General features: G+C 55.0%; 1 protein-coding gene across 4 annotated transcripts in view; it reads left to right on the top strand.

Annotated features, from left to right (window-relative positions):
- Ralgds (ral guanine nucleotide dissociation stimulator) overlaps window positions 1–15,377 on the top strand; it is a 42,145-nt gene that overhangs the window by 22,742 nt on the left and 4,026 nt on the right. For 2 of the 4 annotated variants that reach the window (XM_057754986.1, XM_057754983.1), the window contains exons 2-14: window positions 6,946–7,056; window positions 8,620–8,813; window positions 9,274–9,372; window positions 10,100–10,293; window positions 10,523–10,944; window positions 11,564–11,779; window positions 11,988–12,091; window positions 12,421–12,505; window positions 13,672–13,740; window positions 14,051–14,137; window positions 14,565–14,597; window positions 14,866–14,987; window positions 15,126–15,221. In XM_057754986.1, the coding sequence (XP_057610969.1) occupies window positions 6,946–7,056; window positions 8,620–8,813; window positions 9,274–9,372; window positions 10,100–10,293; window positions 10,523–10,944; window positions 11,564–11,779; window positions 11,988–12,091; window positions 12,421–12,505; window positions 13,672–13,740; window positions 14,051–14,137; window positions 14,565–14,597; window positions 14,866–14,987; window positions 15,126–15,221 (1,832 nt within the window). The remainder of the gene's footprint in view (window positions 1–6,945; window positions 7,057–8,619; window positions 8,814–9,273; window positions 9,373–10,099; window positions 10,294–10,522; window positions 10,945–11,563; window positions 11,780–11,987; window positions 12,092–12,420; window positions 12,506–13,671; window positions 13,741–14,050; window positions 14,138–14,564; window positions 14,598–14,865; window positions 14,988–15,125; window positions 15,222–15,377) is intronic. The other 2 variants (XM_057754984.1, XM_057754985.1) reach the window with 2 other exon arrangements.

Below are 15,377 nucleotides of genomic sequence, written 5' to 3' on the forward strand. Positions count from 1 at the left end.
AGTTAGGGACAAGAGCTGGATTTCCGTGTCCCCCTCAGTTCATCATGCCAGTGCCTGCTTCTACCCATCCCAAGCTTGACAGCCCCAATCTCTGCAATCAGGTTCAGGCAGACCTTTAGGCCTCTCCGCGCTGTCATTGTTTACATCCCTGGTTCGTGAATGCTCCAACCACAAGGGCCTAGCTTCATTTCACACCCTTGTTAATGGGACTGGGGACTAGAGGAGGCCACACAATACAGTGGGATCAGTCAATGGTTGGGTTGACCTAGTCCTAGACTCCCCAGATATGAGTGAGGCCTCTGGGGCTTCTGGATAGCTATCACTGAGTCAGATATAGGTCTAATGATCCCCGAACATCAAGGCTGCTCAGAGGGGGCAGTTGAAAGAAGGGGGGGTAGGGGTGGAGATTGATCTTCAACTTGTGGAACCAGGTGTCAAGGTAGTGAGAGGACAGGGCTTCACTGAGACCTGTGATTCATTTCCGCCTGATTAAAAAATGTGCCGACATCCTGACTTTGTAAGAGTCTAGGCAGATTCAGAGAAAGGAGACCGTTTGCCTTTATGTATGGCAGGAGGTGGGGGTAATAGGTGAAGGTAGGAGCTTGTTTCTTGCATGTCCTGGGCGGGGCCTCCGCCTCCCACCTACAGTGTGCACCTGCCATCATGCCCAGAGGTAGTGCACTCCTGAGGCAGTTCCAAATCCTGCTCTGCCTAGAGAAGGCCTGGACAAAGCATACTTCTGTGCCCAACTTGGGAACTTTTGGTCAGGGAACCCCCAGGCCTGGAAGGCCTCCCAAGCTTGGCAGGTGTCCAGGCCCGGCATCTCATTCACCCAGTGGTCTCATCCTCATGGCGGCTGGGGAGGGACTCCAGGGAACATGGTGGTGGGCGGCCTGCCACAGCCCTGCGCTCATCTGGCTTTCATTATGTCTGGCAGAGCGTCGGGCTTTGTGTGCTGGAAGGGTCTGGCCTGATCACTCATGGGGGGGGCTCAGACTTCTCTCTGGCTCTGGCTGTCTATACCCCTGAGAATCGCTTGGAGTGGCAAGGTGGAAAGTTCTGCCCCTGCACAGGTTGCTGCTATAGGTGCCTGCTCTGCCCTCCCTCTCCAGGCCTCCATGCTGTCCTGTCACTGTTTAGACATCAGAGGGGAAGCTTCTGGCTGTGGCAGGAAAACCAGGGTCCTGGCAGAAGAGGAGGCTGCAACCGGAAACTGAACACAATGACCATTTAGCATTTGCCTGGGGGAGGGGGCAGGGAAGTCCCTCTCTGTTTTGCCAATAATTCCCTCCCATCCCCATCCTGGAGCTGATTTCCTGATGGCAGTCCCAGGTCCAGAAATGAAGCTGACCTGCTTAAGGTCTCTGGGTTCTCTGGAAAACACCAAACTGTCTCTGCTTTTCCTCTTCTGTCGTTGTTTCCCCAGCCGTGGGGTTGCCAGATGTCCTCACACATCTGGGCATCTGCCTGCCATCTCAACTCTAAGTTAAGCCACTACTGACCTAGCTTGACCCGCCTCAGTCCATGCTTTTTGGAGGTCATGAGGTCTATGCTCCTGCGACAGGCAGGCTTCGGCGCCAGCCTGGCAGGAGTGATTTGTGGCTCTGTAGCATTTACAGGCAGCAGGCCCTAGCACCATGTTCTTCCTGACTTTGACAGACCTCCAGTTTAGATGCCAGCGCCATCTGCTAAGAGGCTGGAGGGCAGAGAGGTGAAGTCCCTGACCTAGATAAGTATGCTGTCAGGAAGGGTCGTAGACAGGACTTCGGCACAAGCCGTGTTCTCTGGGATTGGGGATGGGGTGCCTGCTGCCTGTAAGAGCTGGAAGCGGGACAAAGCAGAGATGGCTAGTGGACAGTAGAAGACAGCAGAAGCTGGGGGCGGAGGTTGGGCCTGGTTGGGTGAGAGCTGGGAAAGCTTAGAGGAAGGTGAAAGTACTTTACATTTGGAGACCCTGAGGACAGTGGACCAGGAATTTAGCATAATAGCTAGCGGCCTAGGGCTTGGTGGAAGGGCCTGGGCTAAATAATTTGCATGCATTTTGTCCTGGGAGGGGGTGGTGAAAGGGCTATTAATAGCCCATTTGACAGATGAAACAACTAATTCGATTGCACAGAGTCAATAAGCAGTCAACTGCAGAGGCAGAGGCCAGACCGCCTTCTCACCGCGGCAGCTAGCCTGTGAAGCCTGAAGGCTGTGTGGGCTGGACACAGTGAAGTGGGGGCTTCTTCTTCTGGACGGTCTGGTCTCTTGATCACACTGTGTGCAACTCTTAACTTACCCTAGGGTTCTTTTGTTCCCTTGGCACTGAAGACTCGGAGACATAGGGAGGGGTGTGTGTGTGTGTGTGTGTGTGTATACACAAGATAATCTTTCAGAGGGACTTCCTGGCTGACTCTAAGAAGGCAGCCTCCAGGAACCTGAGGGGACTGGCCATCACTGCCGGGCCCCCAGCCCCCCCCCCCCCCCCCCCCCGGTCCCACTGTTGCTTTTACTCAGAGACACAAAAGAGGATGAGGAGGCCCAGACCAGACTGGTACTGATCCTCTGCGCTGAGAGAGACCTGCTGGTCCGTTTCCTGGGAGTCCCAGGGCAGCTCTGGAGCAGGAAGAACCAGATTGCCAGCAGGGCAAGAATGGGGGCTGACTCTCAGTGAGGTGACCAGACAGTTTTCAGGTTTGTGGGTTGTGGAGGGGGTTCCAGAAGGCTGCACTCTGAAGGGTCTCAGTTTGCACCTGCCCTGGGTTTGAGCTTCTGTTATCCTCACAAGTGCTTCACACCCCAAGGAAGCCACCCCCAGCACAGTGAGAGTGAGAGACTCAGATTGGTTGAGGCCCCGAGCAAACTCAGTTCTCTGGAGAAAGGACAGCCTGAGGGCTGCTCACTGAGCAGGGCACAAGGACCAGAACTGCTGGGCTATGGGTGTTCTGTTAGCATTCTCCCCTCCCTTGAGAATGTAGGCTGTTGTCCTACCGCCGCACCTGCAGGAGTTCTGCCCTTTTAAGCCCAGAGGTGCAGAGCCCAAGCTCTGTGGTGAAGGCAGCTGTGCTCATAGGCCAGCTTGGCTCCTCTTGAGTTCCAGAGTTTCCTTCATCTGTAAGATGGGTATAATGCTAGCTGGACCCTGCCCTGGTGTTGTGCCTCTGATAGAAGCGGCAGCCAGCCCTGGGTGTGTCCCTCCAGGCCAGGGATCAAATCCTTGTCCTGGCTGCTGTTTCCTGGGATCTGCCTGGATCTAGGCCTCTACCTGTCCCTACCTGGCTGTTCCCTCTTCTTTCAGGCAGCATACTGGAAGAGTCACATGCACTAAGTGTAAAAGGACCTGGTAAAAGAGGTGCCCGAGTCAGCTGGACAGCATGGTCTGTGGTGTGGGTCATCCCAGACCTGGCCAACAGTGGCCATTTTATGATAACAGACAGCGGGACCAGGTAGACAAAGCTGGGTTTACTGGGCAGAAGGGATGGATCTCCCCTCCCCGTCTGAGCTCAGTTTTCTTTCCTAAAATGCTAATTTGACCAATAGCTGGATTCAGGCTGACAGGGAGGGCTCCTGGCGACGGGATCTGACTCTGGGAGAGCTCTGCACAGGCTGAACGCAGGGCTTTACAGCCTGAGGTCCTAGTGCTCCCTTCCTGCCACGGCAACCAGACACCCACAGTCCCCAGCTGAGGCCACCCTCTGTGGCCTACAGGCTTGGGGATTACCTAGAGCTGCTATGAGGGTTTAGCATCTAGAGGACTCTAATACTTGATATTTTCATTATCCCTCTTCTACTGGGGCTCATGGTCTAAGAGCCGAACCAAGGCCTAGGTTTGAGGAGTCATGTACACTGTCTGTTTGGCCCCTCCCCTGGGCCTTGGTTTCCACCTCTAAAATGGGGAGAGGACAGCCTGAGATTGCTAACTAGCATGCAGACCGCTCTCTCCCTCTTCTGGAAGCTTCATTCAAGGTCCAGGACTCTGAGTGAGCTGCCATTTGGGTCCAGTAGTCCCAGGTGGGCCTCTGACAGGTGGCTCTCACACGTCATCGGCTCTGGTGGTACACCATGTATGGTCTGCTACCCTTACTCCTCTGCAGCCCCCATCCTGTCACCTATTAGCTGTTGCTGGTCTCCCAGCCCATGGCTCATCCAAACTGGGGGTTGAGACCCTTCCTGACATATGGTACATGGGTTTGGTCCTGTGGGTCCTGCGTGGCCAGAGCTGTAGGGGGCCTGCAAGGGGCCTGCTAGAGCCCTGGGGTGATCTAGTGACTCGGTGGCCCTGGGCAGTAGTACAGGCAGGTGTAGAAATCACCCTGAAGGTTTAGAATCCCCCTGCACCACCAAGTAGGCTGAGCCTCTGTAAGAGCAGAGAGAAACTGTGATTCTGTGCTCTGAAATTTACCATGTCTGCCAAGGCCTGAAACAGAAGCAGCCACTGTCTGACTGGACACCCCACCACCAGCACCCAGTGCTCTTCAGGGAGAGATGACAGGCCTGGAGTCCCCGTGGGCCCCTTGCTGCTTACTGTTCTGGGCTTGGCCTGCAGCTCGCTCTCTGTTTTAGCTGGGCACACACATCCTGCTGGCTGCTACCCTGAGAACATTAATCAGGTGATACCACCCAGGCCATGTTTTCTTTCCCCATTCTGGGAGCTCTGGACTAGCTCAAGAGACAGTGATTGGGTGGGGTGTTGCTCACCCCCCCCCCAGGGATACTGTCACCCACAAGTGACTGACCCAAGTGTATTACACCTAGCTGCCAACTTTGTCCCAGGGCCCTGGGGGCCTTGCACATGCTGGGGGTAGGATGATCCTCCTTAAGGACACAGCCAACCATGTGGCATTCCTTCCTCGGAGCTCGGAGGCTTCCTGGATGCCTGCCGCAGGCGGACAGGCAGGCAAACACTTTTGCTGTATCAGCTGTTCACTAGGCCAGCTTACCCCTCTTCTCCCTGGTCTGCCTGAGTTATCCCGCCATGTGCTACAAAGGTAGCCCAAGGTCCCTGCCCTTCCAGCCTCAGAGGGGCCTTAGGGAGGATCTTTAGACTGGGGAGAGGGGCTCTTCTCTGCCTCTTTCTAACCAGGTCGGCAGCATCTGTCTTCCCTGGGGGTCTGGCAAAGGTGCCCACATTCAGCATTGTAGGGTGGTCTGGTTCGTTTCTGCTGTGGTTGCTTTAAGGAAATGGAGCAGTTCCCATCTGTGTGACAGGGTATCGACTCCCCAGAGGAAGGCATGTATGACTCTCGGTGCTTGTCAGCACCCCCCTCACCCAGCTGGCAGAATGTCCCCCCTCAGGTGGGGGAAGGGTACAGGGATCACATGACACTCCCACAGGGCCCAGGCCAGCTGCTAGACTGTCAGCTGGAGCCCAGGGCTGAGAAAGGACTTGCTTTTGAGCCCTGCTCGAGCATGGCCGCTGTGCTACTTGCATCCAGCTTCTCCTTCGGGTTTGCCTGGCCAGGCAGGGCACATTTCTTTCCATTGAGCACCAATAAAAAACTTACTGTACTGGGCTCCTTGGGCTGAAATCCAGTGTTGTGTGGTGGGAGAGGGAGTTTCATGTGTGAGACCCTGACTTCCTGCTGCTGGTCACCTGGGTGTTTAGGACGCTGACACCAGATGTGGCCAGACTCCTTAGGAAAGGCAGACTCTCCCAGCCTTGACTACCAAGAACCTCTGAGGAGGCACAGTGGGTGGTGCAGGGCCATGGTCTCTGAAAGACTTTCTAGATTCAGGCCAGGGGTGAGCTGATGACAATGTCACTAGTCTCTTAAGGCTGTGGGCCAGGATTGCTTAGGTACGTGAACCTTCTTATTACATACTGACTTCCAGGAAACAGACCTGGCCTTGTTTCCAGAGAAGATAGACAGCCATGAGCCTAGTGTGGTGGCCATGGCTTTACCCTTGGTTCAAAGCCTGGAGTAGGAGGTCAGAAGATCCAAAAGTTGTTTCCAGGCTTCCCAGAGCCCTGTGAGGGTGGATGGCAGACACGAGAGCTCAGGTGTAGCCCACATCACCCTGGCCCCCGGGAGGGTCAGCAGTGGGACTCTGGGTAGGTAAGCACTTTGGCCAGAGTCCTCTGGACACCACAGCGATCCTTATGGTTCACATGGGGTGTAGGGGCAGTAACTCGTACCTGCTAGCCCCTCTCTGAGCTCCGAGAGGTTGGTTTATTTACCCTCCATCCCAGCTATAGCCCTTCCCTAGACCACAGGAGTTGAAGAGATATTGGGGTATCGGGAAGCATGTTTACTTTCTGTTTGGGACTCTGAGAAGCAGCCATATGACCCCCTCCTTTCTCAACTAGACCTCATGATTTGGGCTTTTGTGGAACCCCAGCATTGTTGCTCTTCCCCATTCACGTGAGAAAGAACAGCCGGCCGGGAAGTCCCGTGTTGCCCAAGAGGTCTCAGCAGCATGAATGAGCAGAAGGGGAAGGAAGGAAGCAGTCAGATGCGGCCTGCGTTTGCACCTTCCTAGACCCATGTTGCTGACTTCAGGGCTGAACTAGGAGGAACTGCCTGATGCTGCCGAGTCAGGCAGGAACCTCAGACTAGACAGAGATGAGGGCGAAGGTGACCCCGGGCCTTGGGCTCTGGGGCTAGGTTTTACTGAGGGCCAATGGCACCTGTGACTATGTTAGGACTTTGGGATGGGGACTTTGCCATATACAACAAGACAGTTTGACTTGGATCAGTTACTCCTGCCTCAACCTCCCCTTACCCTTCTGCAAAATGGCTGGATAACAATACCTGTCTTAGAAGGAGAATAGGGGTGTGATCCAGGACTAGGCAGGAGCAGGGACCTGAAGCGTTGGTCTTTGGGTCATGAGGAGCCTGGTGGGAAAGGGAGTCCTGGGCTCTCCGTTAACTTCACACTGGAGGTCTCGGAACTGCTGTCTGTGTCATCCCCCTGCATCAGACCCCGATAACCTGGTCCGGCTGCTGGCCCATGTCTTTCCAGAGCTCTACGCAGGAGATTGGGGAGGAGCTGATCAACGGGGTCATCTACTCCATCTCCCTGCGCAAGGTTCAGCTACACCAGGGAGCCACCAAAGGCCAGCGCTGGCTAGGGGTGAGTAACAAGAGGAGACCCTCCCCACCTCTCTCCTTCCCTCCCCCAACCCAAAGTCCAACCCGTGCAAAAAGGCCCTGCTGACTTACCTACCTACAAGTGAGAGACACCATTGGCGTTGTTTCGCATTTCCCATAAGGCCATGCATACTTGAATATTTTGCCTGGTTTAAGTACTTGTCTCCAGATGTCAGTCCTACACCTTCCTCCTAGTCCTATAAATCCTCTCACATAGCAGGGCTGCCCTCTGTCCCTAGGGAATAGAAGTTCAGGCTTTGTACATTGTCTTAGCTAGGATTACTATTGCTGTGAAGAACCACCATGACCAAAAACAAGCTGGGAGGAAAAGGTTTATTTGACTTACGCTTCTACATCCATATCCATTACTAAAGGAAGTCAGGGAAGCAGCTCAAACAGGGCAGGAACCTGCCATCAGGAGCCGATGCCGAGGCTATAGAGGGGCACTGCTTACTGGCTTGCTCACTGTGGCTTGCTCAGCCTGCTTTCTTATAGAACCTAGGACCACCAACAGAGGGATGGTACACCAACAATGGACTGGGTCCTGCCACATTAATCACCAATTTATTTATTTATTTATTTTTATTTTATTATTATTTTTTTTTTTGGTTTTTCGAGACAGGGTTTCTCTGTGGTTTTGGAGCCTGTCCTGGAACTAGCTCTTGTAGACCAGGCTGGTCTCGAACTCACAGAGATCCGCCTGCCTCTGCCTCCCGAGTGCTGGGATTAAAAGCGTGCTCCACCACCGTCCGGCCCTTAATCACCAAGTTAAAAAGTGTCCTACAGACTTGTCTATGGCACTGTCTTAAGGAGACGTTGTCTCAGTCGGGTCTCCTTCTCTAAGATGACTCTAGGCTGTGTCAAGTTGACAAAATTAGCGAGCATGTATACACTTCTGAAACTTGCTGTCTCCGAACACACCTTGTGGGCCCCCTGAGCTCAGCAGCTCGGCCTGACCCAGCCCCATAACACTCCAGAAGAAAAACCTGCTGCCACAGCTGTTGAGTGTCATTGCTGTTGTCCCAACAGGATTCTTCTCTGGTCACTGAGCTTCCTCAGGGAACGCTCTAGGTCCTGATAAGGCCAATCCCTGACTCTGGAGTGAGCCTGTTTTTCCACCTCTAGGATGGGCTGTTCAGTTTGGACCCCCCCCCCCCCCCCGGTATGTTAGATACTCTTGTCACTCACCTAAAAAACTACCCTGAAGCGCTCCACGCCTCATATTTTACTTTAAAATCTGAGACCCTGCCAGGTGGTGGTGGCACACACCTTTTTAATCCCAGCAGAGGCAGGCGGAGTTCTGTGAGTTAGAGGCCAGCCTGGTTTACAGAGTGAGTTCCAGGACGGCCAAGGCTGTTACTCAAAGAAACCCTGTCTTGAAAAGAAAAAAAGAAAAGAAAATCCAAGACCCTTTGCCAGAGACCCTCTTTTCCCAGCTTTGGCCACATTGTACTGCAGGTGTGTAGGAGGTGATCTGAGTTCCAGCCTCCAGCTTTCCTGAGACCATAGCCCTGCCTCTGACTGTGTCCTTCCCTTGTTCACCCAGTGTGAGAATGAGTCGGCCCTGAACCTCTACGAGACCTGCAAGGTGCGCACGGTGAAGGCTGGCACTCTGGAGAAGCTGGTGGAGCACCTGGTGCCTGCCTTCCAGGGCAGTGACCTCTCCTACGTCACTGTCTTCCTGTGCACCTACAGAGCCTTCACTACCACTCAGCAGGTGCTGGACCTGCTGTTCAAGAGGTGAGCACCAGCTCCAGACCCAGGGCACCCTTCCTCTTGGCTGGGTCTTGAGAATACCTTGTGTCCCTGTGAGCCCCAGTTTGATGGTAAACATTCTCATAGACGGTTGTCAGGACTGAATTAGCTGGATCCTGGCAGTGCCACCCCAGTCTGAGCTGTCAAGGCCCGTGTGGGTCTTATCTATATGGCTGTCCTTTCTTCCATGGCAGAGCCATTTCACCTGAGTCTCAGACTAAACAGTTCCCCACTTAGAAAGGAGGGGAACCTTGACCTGGATATACACAGGCCCTGTGGTAACCGACTGAGAGGCCCCGGGTCTGCCGAGGTGTCTGAGTGTGTAAAACATGTGCCGTGTGCAGCTGTGTTGCCAGGCACTTCTCTGTGGCAAGAGCAGAGAGTCCCTGCCTCCCTGAGGTCCCTTCCCATCAGGGAGTCGGCCAATAACACTAGACATCATAAGCAGGTACGGTAGATGTGACGCCCTCACGGCCTCCTCTAGATATGGCTGCATCCTCCCGTACTCCAGTGAGGATGGTGGACCGCAGGACCAACTCAAAAAGTAAGTGGACTTTGGGTCAAGAGTGGGGAGGTTTGGGGAACAGGGCTGAGCAAACCGTAGGTCCCACACTTCCGATTCGTGCTGGTGGGCTGAGGTCTAAGGCTCCTCCTGTAGCAGGAGGAAGACAGAATTCAGGGTGGAACTAAGCATTCAAGGAGCAGAGAGGAGAGGGTGTGTGTGTGTGTGTATGTGTGTGTGTGTGTGTATGTGAGAGAGAGAGAGAGAGAGAGAGAGAGAGAGAGAGAGAGAGAGAGAGAGAGAGAGAGGCGTGCATATGGGGTACCATTCAGAACCAGCTACTATGGGAATCCTTCCTAGCACAGCCTATCTCGATAGACACACAGCTTCACTCCTTGGTAAGGGGTTCAAAGAACAAACCATGTGCCTCAGGAAAACAGCCCACACGTGGCTCACAAAGAATAAGTACTGAGGTAGTCCCAGTCACTGGTTGAGGTTCCTTGAATGCTGGGTAAGAGGATAAGCCCTTCCTGAATTTGCATTCAGGCAGAGTTGAACGGGAGTAGGGGCGTTCCCCTAAAGAGCCTGGAGAACTGCCATCCTGTTGATGAGCAGTCTCCTATGGGAATTCTCTGTAGCCTCTATCTCGTTCCTTGGCCTGCCACAGTCAGGACAGCCAAAGGAGACTTGTGGGTGGAAGCACACCACAGGGGTGCTGTGGGAGGGTGGAAGGAGAGGCCATGCCTCTGACTCTGTTGCCTGTCCCCAGTGCCATCTCCTCCATTCTGGGCACCTGGCTGGACCAATACTCAGAGGATTTCTGTCAACCTCCGGACTTTCCCTGCCTCAAGCAGCTGGTGGCTTATGTGCAGCTCAACATGCCAGGCTCAGACCTGGAGCGCCGCGCTCACCTTCTTCTGGCCCAGCTGGAGGACCTGGAGCCCAGCGAGGCTGAGCCTGAGGGTGAGGAGACAGGGGAAGCCACACAGAGCCTGGTCAGAGGGGCCAATACTAGTTCCTACCACAGAGACCCCAGGACTGGCACCGGGCCAGGAGCTAGAATGCGCCTGGGACCAGCAGGCAGTATACTGTGACCTGGGTCAGCATCTTGTTGGGGGGACAGGTGCCTGTCTCTCTGTCCTTGGAAGTGCTCTGGACAAGGCACCCATGTTGGACATCTTTTCTCCTGCAGCCCTGTCCCCAGCTCCAGTGCTGTCTCTGAAACCAGCTTCCCAGCTTGAGCCAGCTCCAGCACTGCTTCTGGCTTCCAGCCAGGGTTTGGCACTAGAGCCAGCGCCAGAGCCAGTACCAGCTTCTGAGCCAGATCCATCCCTAGGACCAGCACTGGCATCCAGACCAGTGGTGGCACCAGCTTCTGAGCTGGAACCAGCTCTAGTGCCACCGCTAGAGCCTGAGCTGTCCCTCGGACCTGCTCTGGAGCTGGAACCGGCTCTGTCACAGGCCCTGGAGCTGGAGCCAGCTGCTGTGCCTGCTCCTGCACTACAGCCTTCCTGGTCTTTGCCGGGAGCCACAGAGAATGGACTAGATGAGAAGCTGCACCTCCTGCTATTCCCTCCAGATCTGGTGGCTGAGCAGTTTACGCTGATGGACGCTGTGAGTGGCTCAGTGGGGTAGGGCAAGGCTGACTTCTTTTTGTATTCTGCTGTCTAGACCTGTTTTCTGGTTCAGAGCCTGTGCCCCCAGGGCAAATCCCAGCTCCACTGTTAACAAACATGTGAATAGGACACATTACTTAATCCCAAGTAATTCCCCCTGCTTGGTGGTCATGAAGTACATGCATTGTGCACTTGCGCATGTGCGCGTGCGCACACACTACACACTTAAGGATTTGGAGCAGATAGGAAGTGTGGTGGGCCTGACCTCTTAGGGATGGAGGCATGCTCACCAAGATACCCATAGGCCCCTGGGCCACCCCCCTGGAGTCCTATCTAGCTAGCCTCAGCACTTATGAAGTGCTACCTATGTATTGGAGACAGACAGACACAGGACAGACTGTAACCGGTGTGTTCACTGGGGAGGGGGCAGCAGATGCTTTCTGAGATGAGCAGGCATGAGCCACTGGTATGTGCCCCTGCCTTCTCCCTGTCATAGTTCCTGCTCTCAGAGGTCAGGTGGAGAGGTAAGAGTCCCACGGGGCTCATCCTCACTCTCTGAGGTCCAGCTTGGGCCTGTGGGCCGAGCATTTCACAGTGACACTAATTCTTCTCCCTAGGAACTGTTCAAGAAAGTGGTGCCCTACCACTGCCTGGGCTCCATCTGGTCGCAGCGGGACAAGAAGGGCAAGGAGCACCTCGCACCTACCATCCGTGCCACTGTCGCCCAGTTCAACAACGTGGCCAACTGTGTCATTACCACCTGCCTTGGCGACCAGAGCATGAAGGCCCCAGACAGGGCCCGGGTGGTGGAACACTGGATCGAGGTGGCCAGGGTAGGCTGCAGGAGGGGCCTGGGGACCTCTTCTTTTTTCTCACAGACCTCAGGGCCACACAGCCCCCTGCCAGGTGCACACTCCCTCCTGGCACTGTGCACTTGAGCAACTGCGTGAATGAGTGCCCCTGGCATGCCCTCTGGGAGCTTCCTGGCATTCTTACGGGGGCCTCAGCCTGGGACTCCCCTCACAGACTCTTTGTCTCCAGGAGTGCAGAGCGCTCAAGAACTTCTCTTCCCTCTACGCCATCCTCTCTGCTCTACAGAGCAATGCCATCCACCGCCTGAAGAAGACATGGGAAGAGGTCTCCAGGTAGGCCTTCCTGTCCCCTGCCCCTGCTATACCCTGGGATGGCTCTGCCTTCAGTGAGCCCCAGCAGCAAAGTCCAAGGGGCGTGTCCACTGGTGAGCACAGTGCAGTGTGCACACCCTGATAGAACCAGGTGAGAGTTTTGTGCTTGCACACAGCCACAGAACTGTCCAGCTGAAAGCAACCTGTCTGTAGTCCCCAGTGGAGCCATGTTTAAAACATCCTTCTCCAGCAGCTTAGGGTCTTTGGTGTAAAAGCAAATGGATTCTCCATCGTGCCTGCCCCAGTGCAGACTCTTCCTAACTGTTGCCTTCTTTCTGTACTTCCTTCAGGGACAGTTTTCGAGTGTTCCAGAAGCTGTCGGAGATTTTCTCTGATGAGAACAACTACTCCCTGAGCAGAGAGCTGCTCATCAAGGTGAGGAACCGCGGGGAACAAGGGGATGGCAAACTTCTGTGCTTGACAAAGCTTGGATAGGTAGCAGGCATAGAAGGAACAGGAGGCCCCTGGTAATCTGATTTAGTGGGGACAGCCAGCCTGGCTTCTGCAGGAGGAAGAGCCAGCCAGGTTAGCAGATCTACAGCTTCCTCTTGGGATTTAGCCACTGGCAGACTGATGGGCAGGAGATGGAAGGGGGTGCAATTACCTTCTTTCCTGTGGCAGTTCATTCTGTCTCTGTGATGCCAGGCCTGTCAGGGTTGGGGGTCCTTCCTCCATGTAGTCCCAGGGTACAGATATGCCTGCATAATTGGCTTTCCCCTTTGCCCTGAAGTGGAAGCTGTTGGCTGTCATGAGGAATGGTGGCAGGCTACCTTGTCCCTTGAAGCCACAGGAAGCACAGGCAGCTTAACATCAGGGACTGATAAACATACCTTTCTGTCTCACCCCAGAACATTCTCACCACCCCCCCCAAAAGGCAGCATTTTTCGTGAGCCCTGCCCCTGCCATACTGGTCAGGCTGAGACAGCCCTGAGGAGTTCTGTATCCTCTGCTGAGGGCCCTGTGGGAAGCACTGGTCATGGGCTCCACCTGGGTGCTGAAACAAGGAGTTTGAGACACCTTGTCCCTCTCCCATTATGACTGAGCTCAGTTAAAGATCCTGCCACACACCAAGGGGTCCCAGGACAGGACCCAGTCAGTGGGCTGCACTCCTCTGAGTCCTTGTGGGGTTCTGCACAAGTTGCTGCCAGTCTCTATGCCTGTTTTCTTGTCTGGCAAATAGAGGGTACTGAGGTTACAGGAGGCGATGCTATCTAAGGGAAAAGAGTGTGCAAGAGATCACTGGACTTGTTTACAGGAAATAAGTCAGGATGGCACTGGGTCTGGGCATTGAGCCCACGTGTCTGCAGGAGGCAGGTGCAGGGTCCTCTGAACTTTGAAGGTGAGGACTCGAGTGCAGGAAGGCCAGGCCCGGGCCCTCCCTCCTTCACCATTGAGTGTTAGGAAAGGAGACCGCTCTAGAAGCACCAACTGTGTAGCAGAAGGCATGCTGGGCCAGTACGGGACCTCCAGACCCAGGGTCAGAGCACAGACTGGGGTCGGAAGGGAGAAAATCTCATTCACTCTGCCTTCAACCCTGGCAGGAGGGAACCTCCAAGTTTGCCACTCTGGAAATGAACCCTAGGAGAGCCCAGAGGCGGCAGAAGGAGACAGTGAGTGAACTGGAGGTTGGGAGAGGAAGGGTTCCCTTGGCCTTTATCTTCCTTGCAAGGTGACAAGCTACATCTTGGGGAACAGAACAAGACTCTGTACCATCAGAGTCAGGGCCCCAGCAGCTCTTTGGGGGAGAGTATGAGCAGGGACCACTTGATCTGCCCATTGCCAGCTTGGGATGGGAGGACCTGGGAGAGATGGGGCAAAGGCTCTCGGGCTGCTCCAAGTGCAAGGCCCTGGTGGGGTTGTGGTCAGGTGAGTAGGGGAGAGGAGCACCAAGCCTTCCTTATTTCCCACCTGATGTCCCAGGGTGTCATCCAGGGCACTGTCCCCTACCTGGGCACATTCCTCACTGACCTGGTGATGCTGGACACTGCCATGAAGGACTATCTGTATGTGAGTGAACCTAGGGCTGAGGTGGGCTGAGGGTGGGATCCTGAGGCCTTGGAGGCCCCTGCTGACCCCTGAGCTCTGGTTCTCATGAGAACTTGAAGGTTGCCCCCCCTGGCGAGCCCTCCAGAGCTGTCTGACGGCAGAGCTGAGAAGTGGGTTGGCCAGACTTGATGTGCACGACCCTCAGATGGTGACTCTCTACACTCCAAGGTCAAACTGCCTGTGGGCCAAGCAGGGCCTTCTAACTCAGAATGGGTTAGACAAAAATGTCTACAAATCTCCCCTCAGGTTTATCTGAGGTGGTGCCTAGGGCCAGGTGCCCCTGCTCCCTGCCCCCTAGTGGGTGCCTGTCGTAGTGCAGAACAAAGTAGGCAGGACGTTAATGGTGGAGAGGACTGCTTTCTTATGGATGTTGGCTGTCATCTTCTAGGGGAGACTCATCAACTTCGAGAAGAGAAGGAAGGTGAGGCACTGCCACCCTTGGGTGGGGAGGGGGCCAAACACGCTCTACCCTTGTGTTGATCTCTGGTGACATCCGGTACACCCTTCAAGGGCTATACCAGGGGAGCTGGGAGGCGGCATCCAGGACAGCTTCCTAGGTGTGGCTGTTTGGACTGGGAAGCAGGAAGGAGCCTGAGTGGGTGTAAGTGGGGGAGTGGCCAGAGAAGACCTAGCAGCTAGCCCCTGCCCACCCTCATAGGTCCATCACCACCCTGTCTTCCTTGACCCAGGAGTTCGAAGTGATCGCCCAGATCAAGCTGCTGCAGTCCGCCTGCAACAATTACAGCATTGCTCCGGAGGAGCACTTCGGAGCCTGGTTCCGAGCCATGGAACGGCTCAGTGAGGCTGAGAGGTGAGGCTGTAGGCCCTGGACTGTCACGCTACACTGTTGTCTGGTGATGGCTGTGTACCCAGGCTCCAGCTTCTGGGCTAACCCTGGTTGGGAGCTCCAGCTTAGCTTCTGGTAGCCTCACAGCCACTTCTGCCTTAGCTACAACCTTTCGTGTGAGCTGGAGCCTCCATCCGAGTCAGCCAGCAATACCCTCAGGAGCAAGAAAAGCACAGCCATTGTCAAGCGCTGGAGCGAGTAAGTGCCTGAGCCCAGGGGCGCACCGGGACCAGAGGAGTCTCGGGGCTGTGGGCTAGGAGAGCCAACTAAGCTGGCTCTAGGGTCTCACCCTGACACTGCCAGCCCTGTCAGTCACAGAGTGAGTTGACCCAGCTCTCTGGTGCTTAGTTTACA

The sequence above is a fragment of the Chionomys nivalis genome, chromosome 22 (genome assembly GCF_950005125.1).
Source record: "Chionomys nivalis chromosome 22, mChiNiv1.1, whole genome shotgun sequence".
Classification (NCBI taxonomy): domain Eukaryota; kingdom Metazoa; phylum Chordata; class Mammalia; order Rodentia; family Cricetidae; genus Chionomys; species Chionomys nivalis.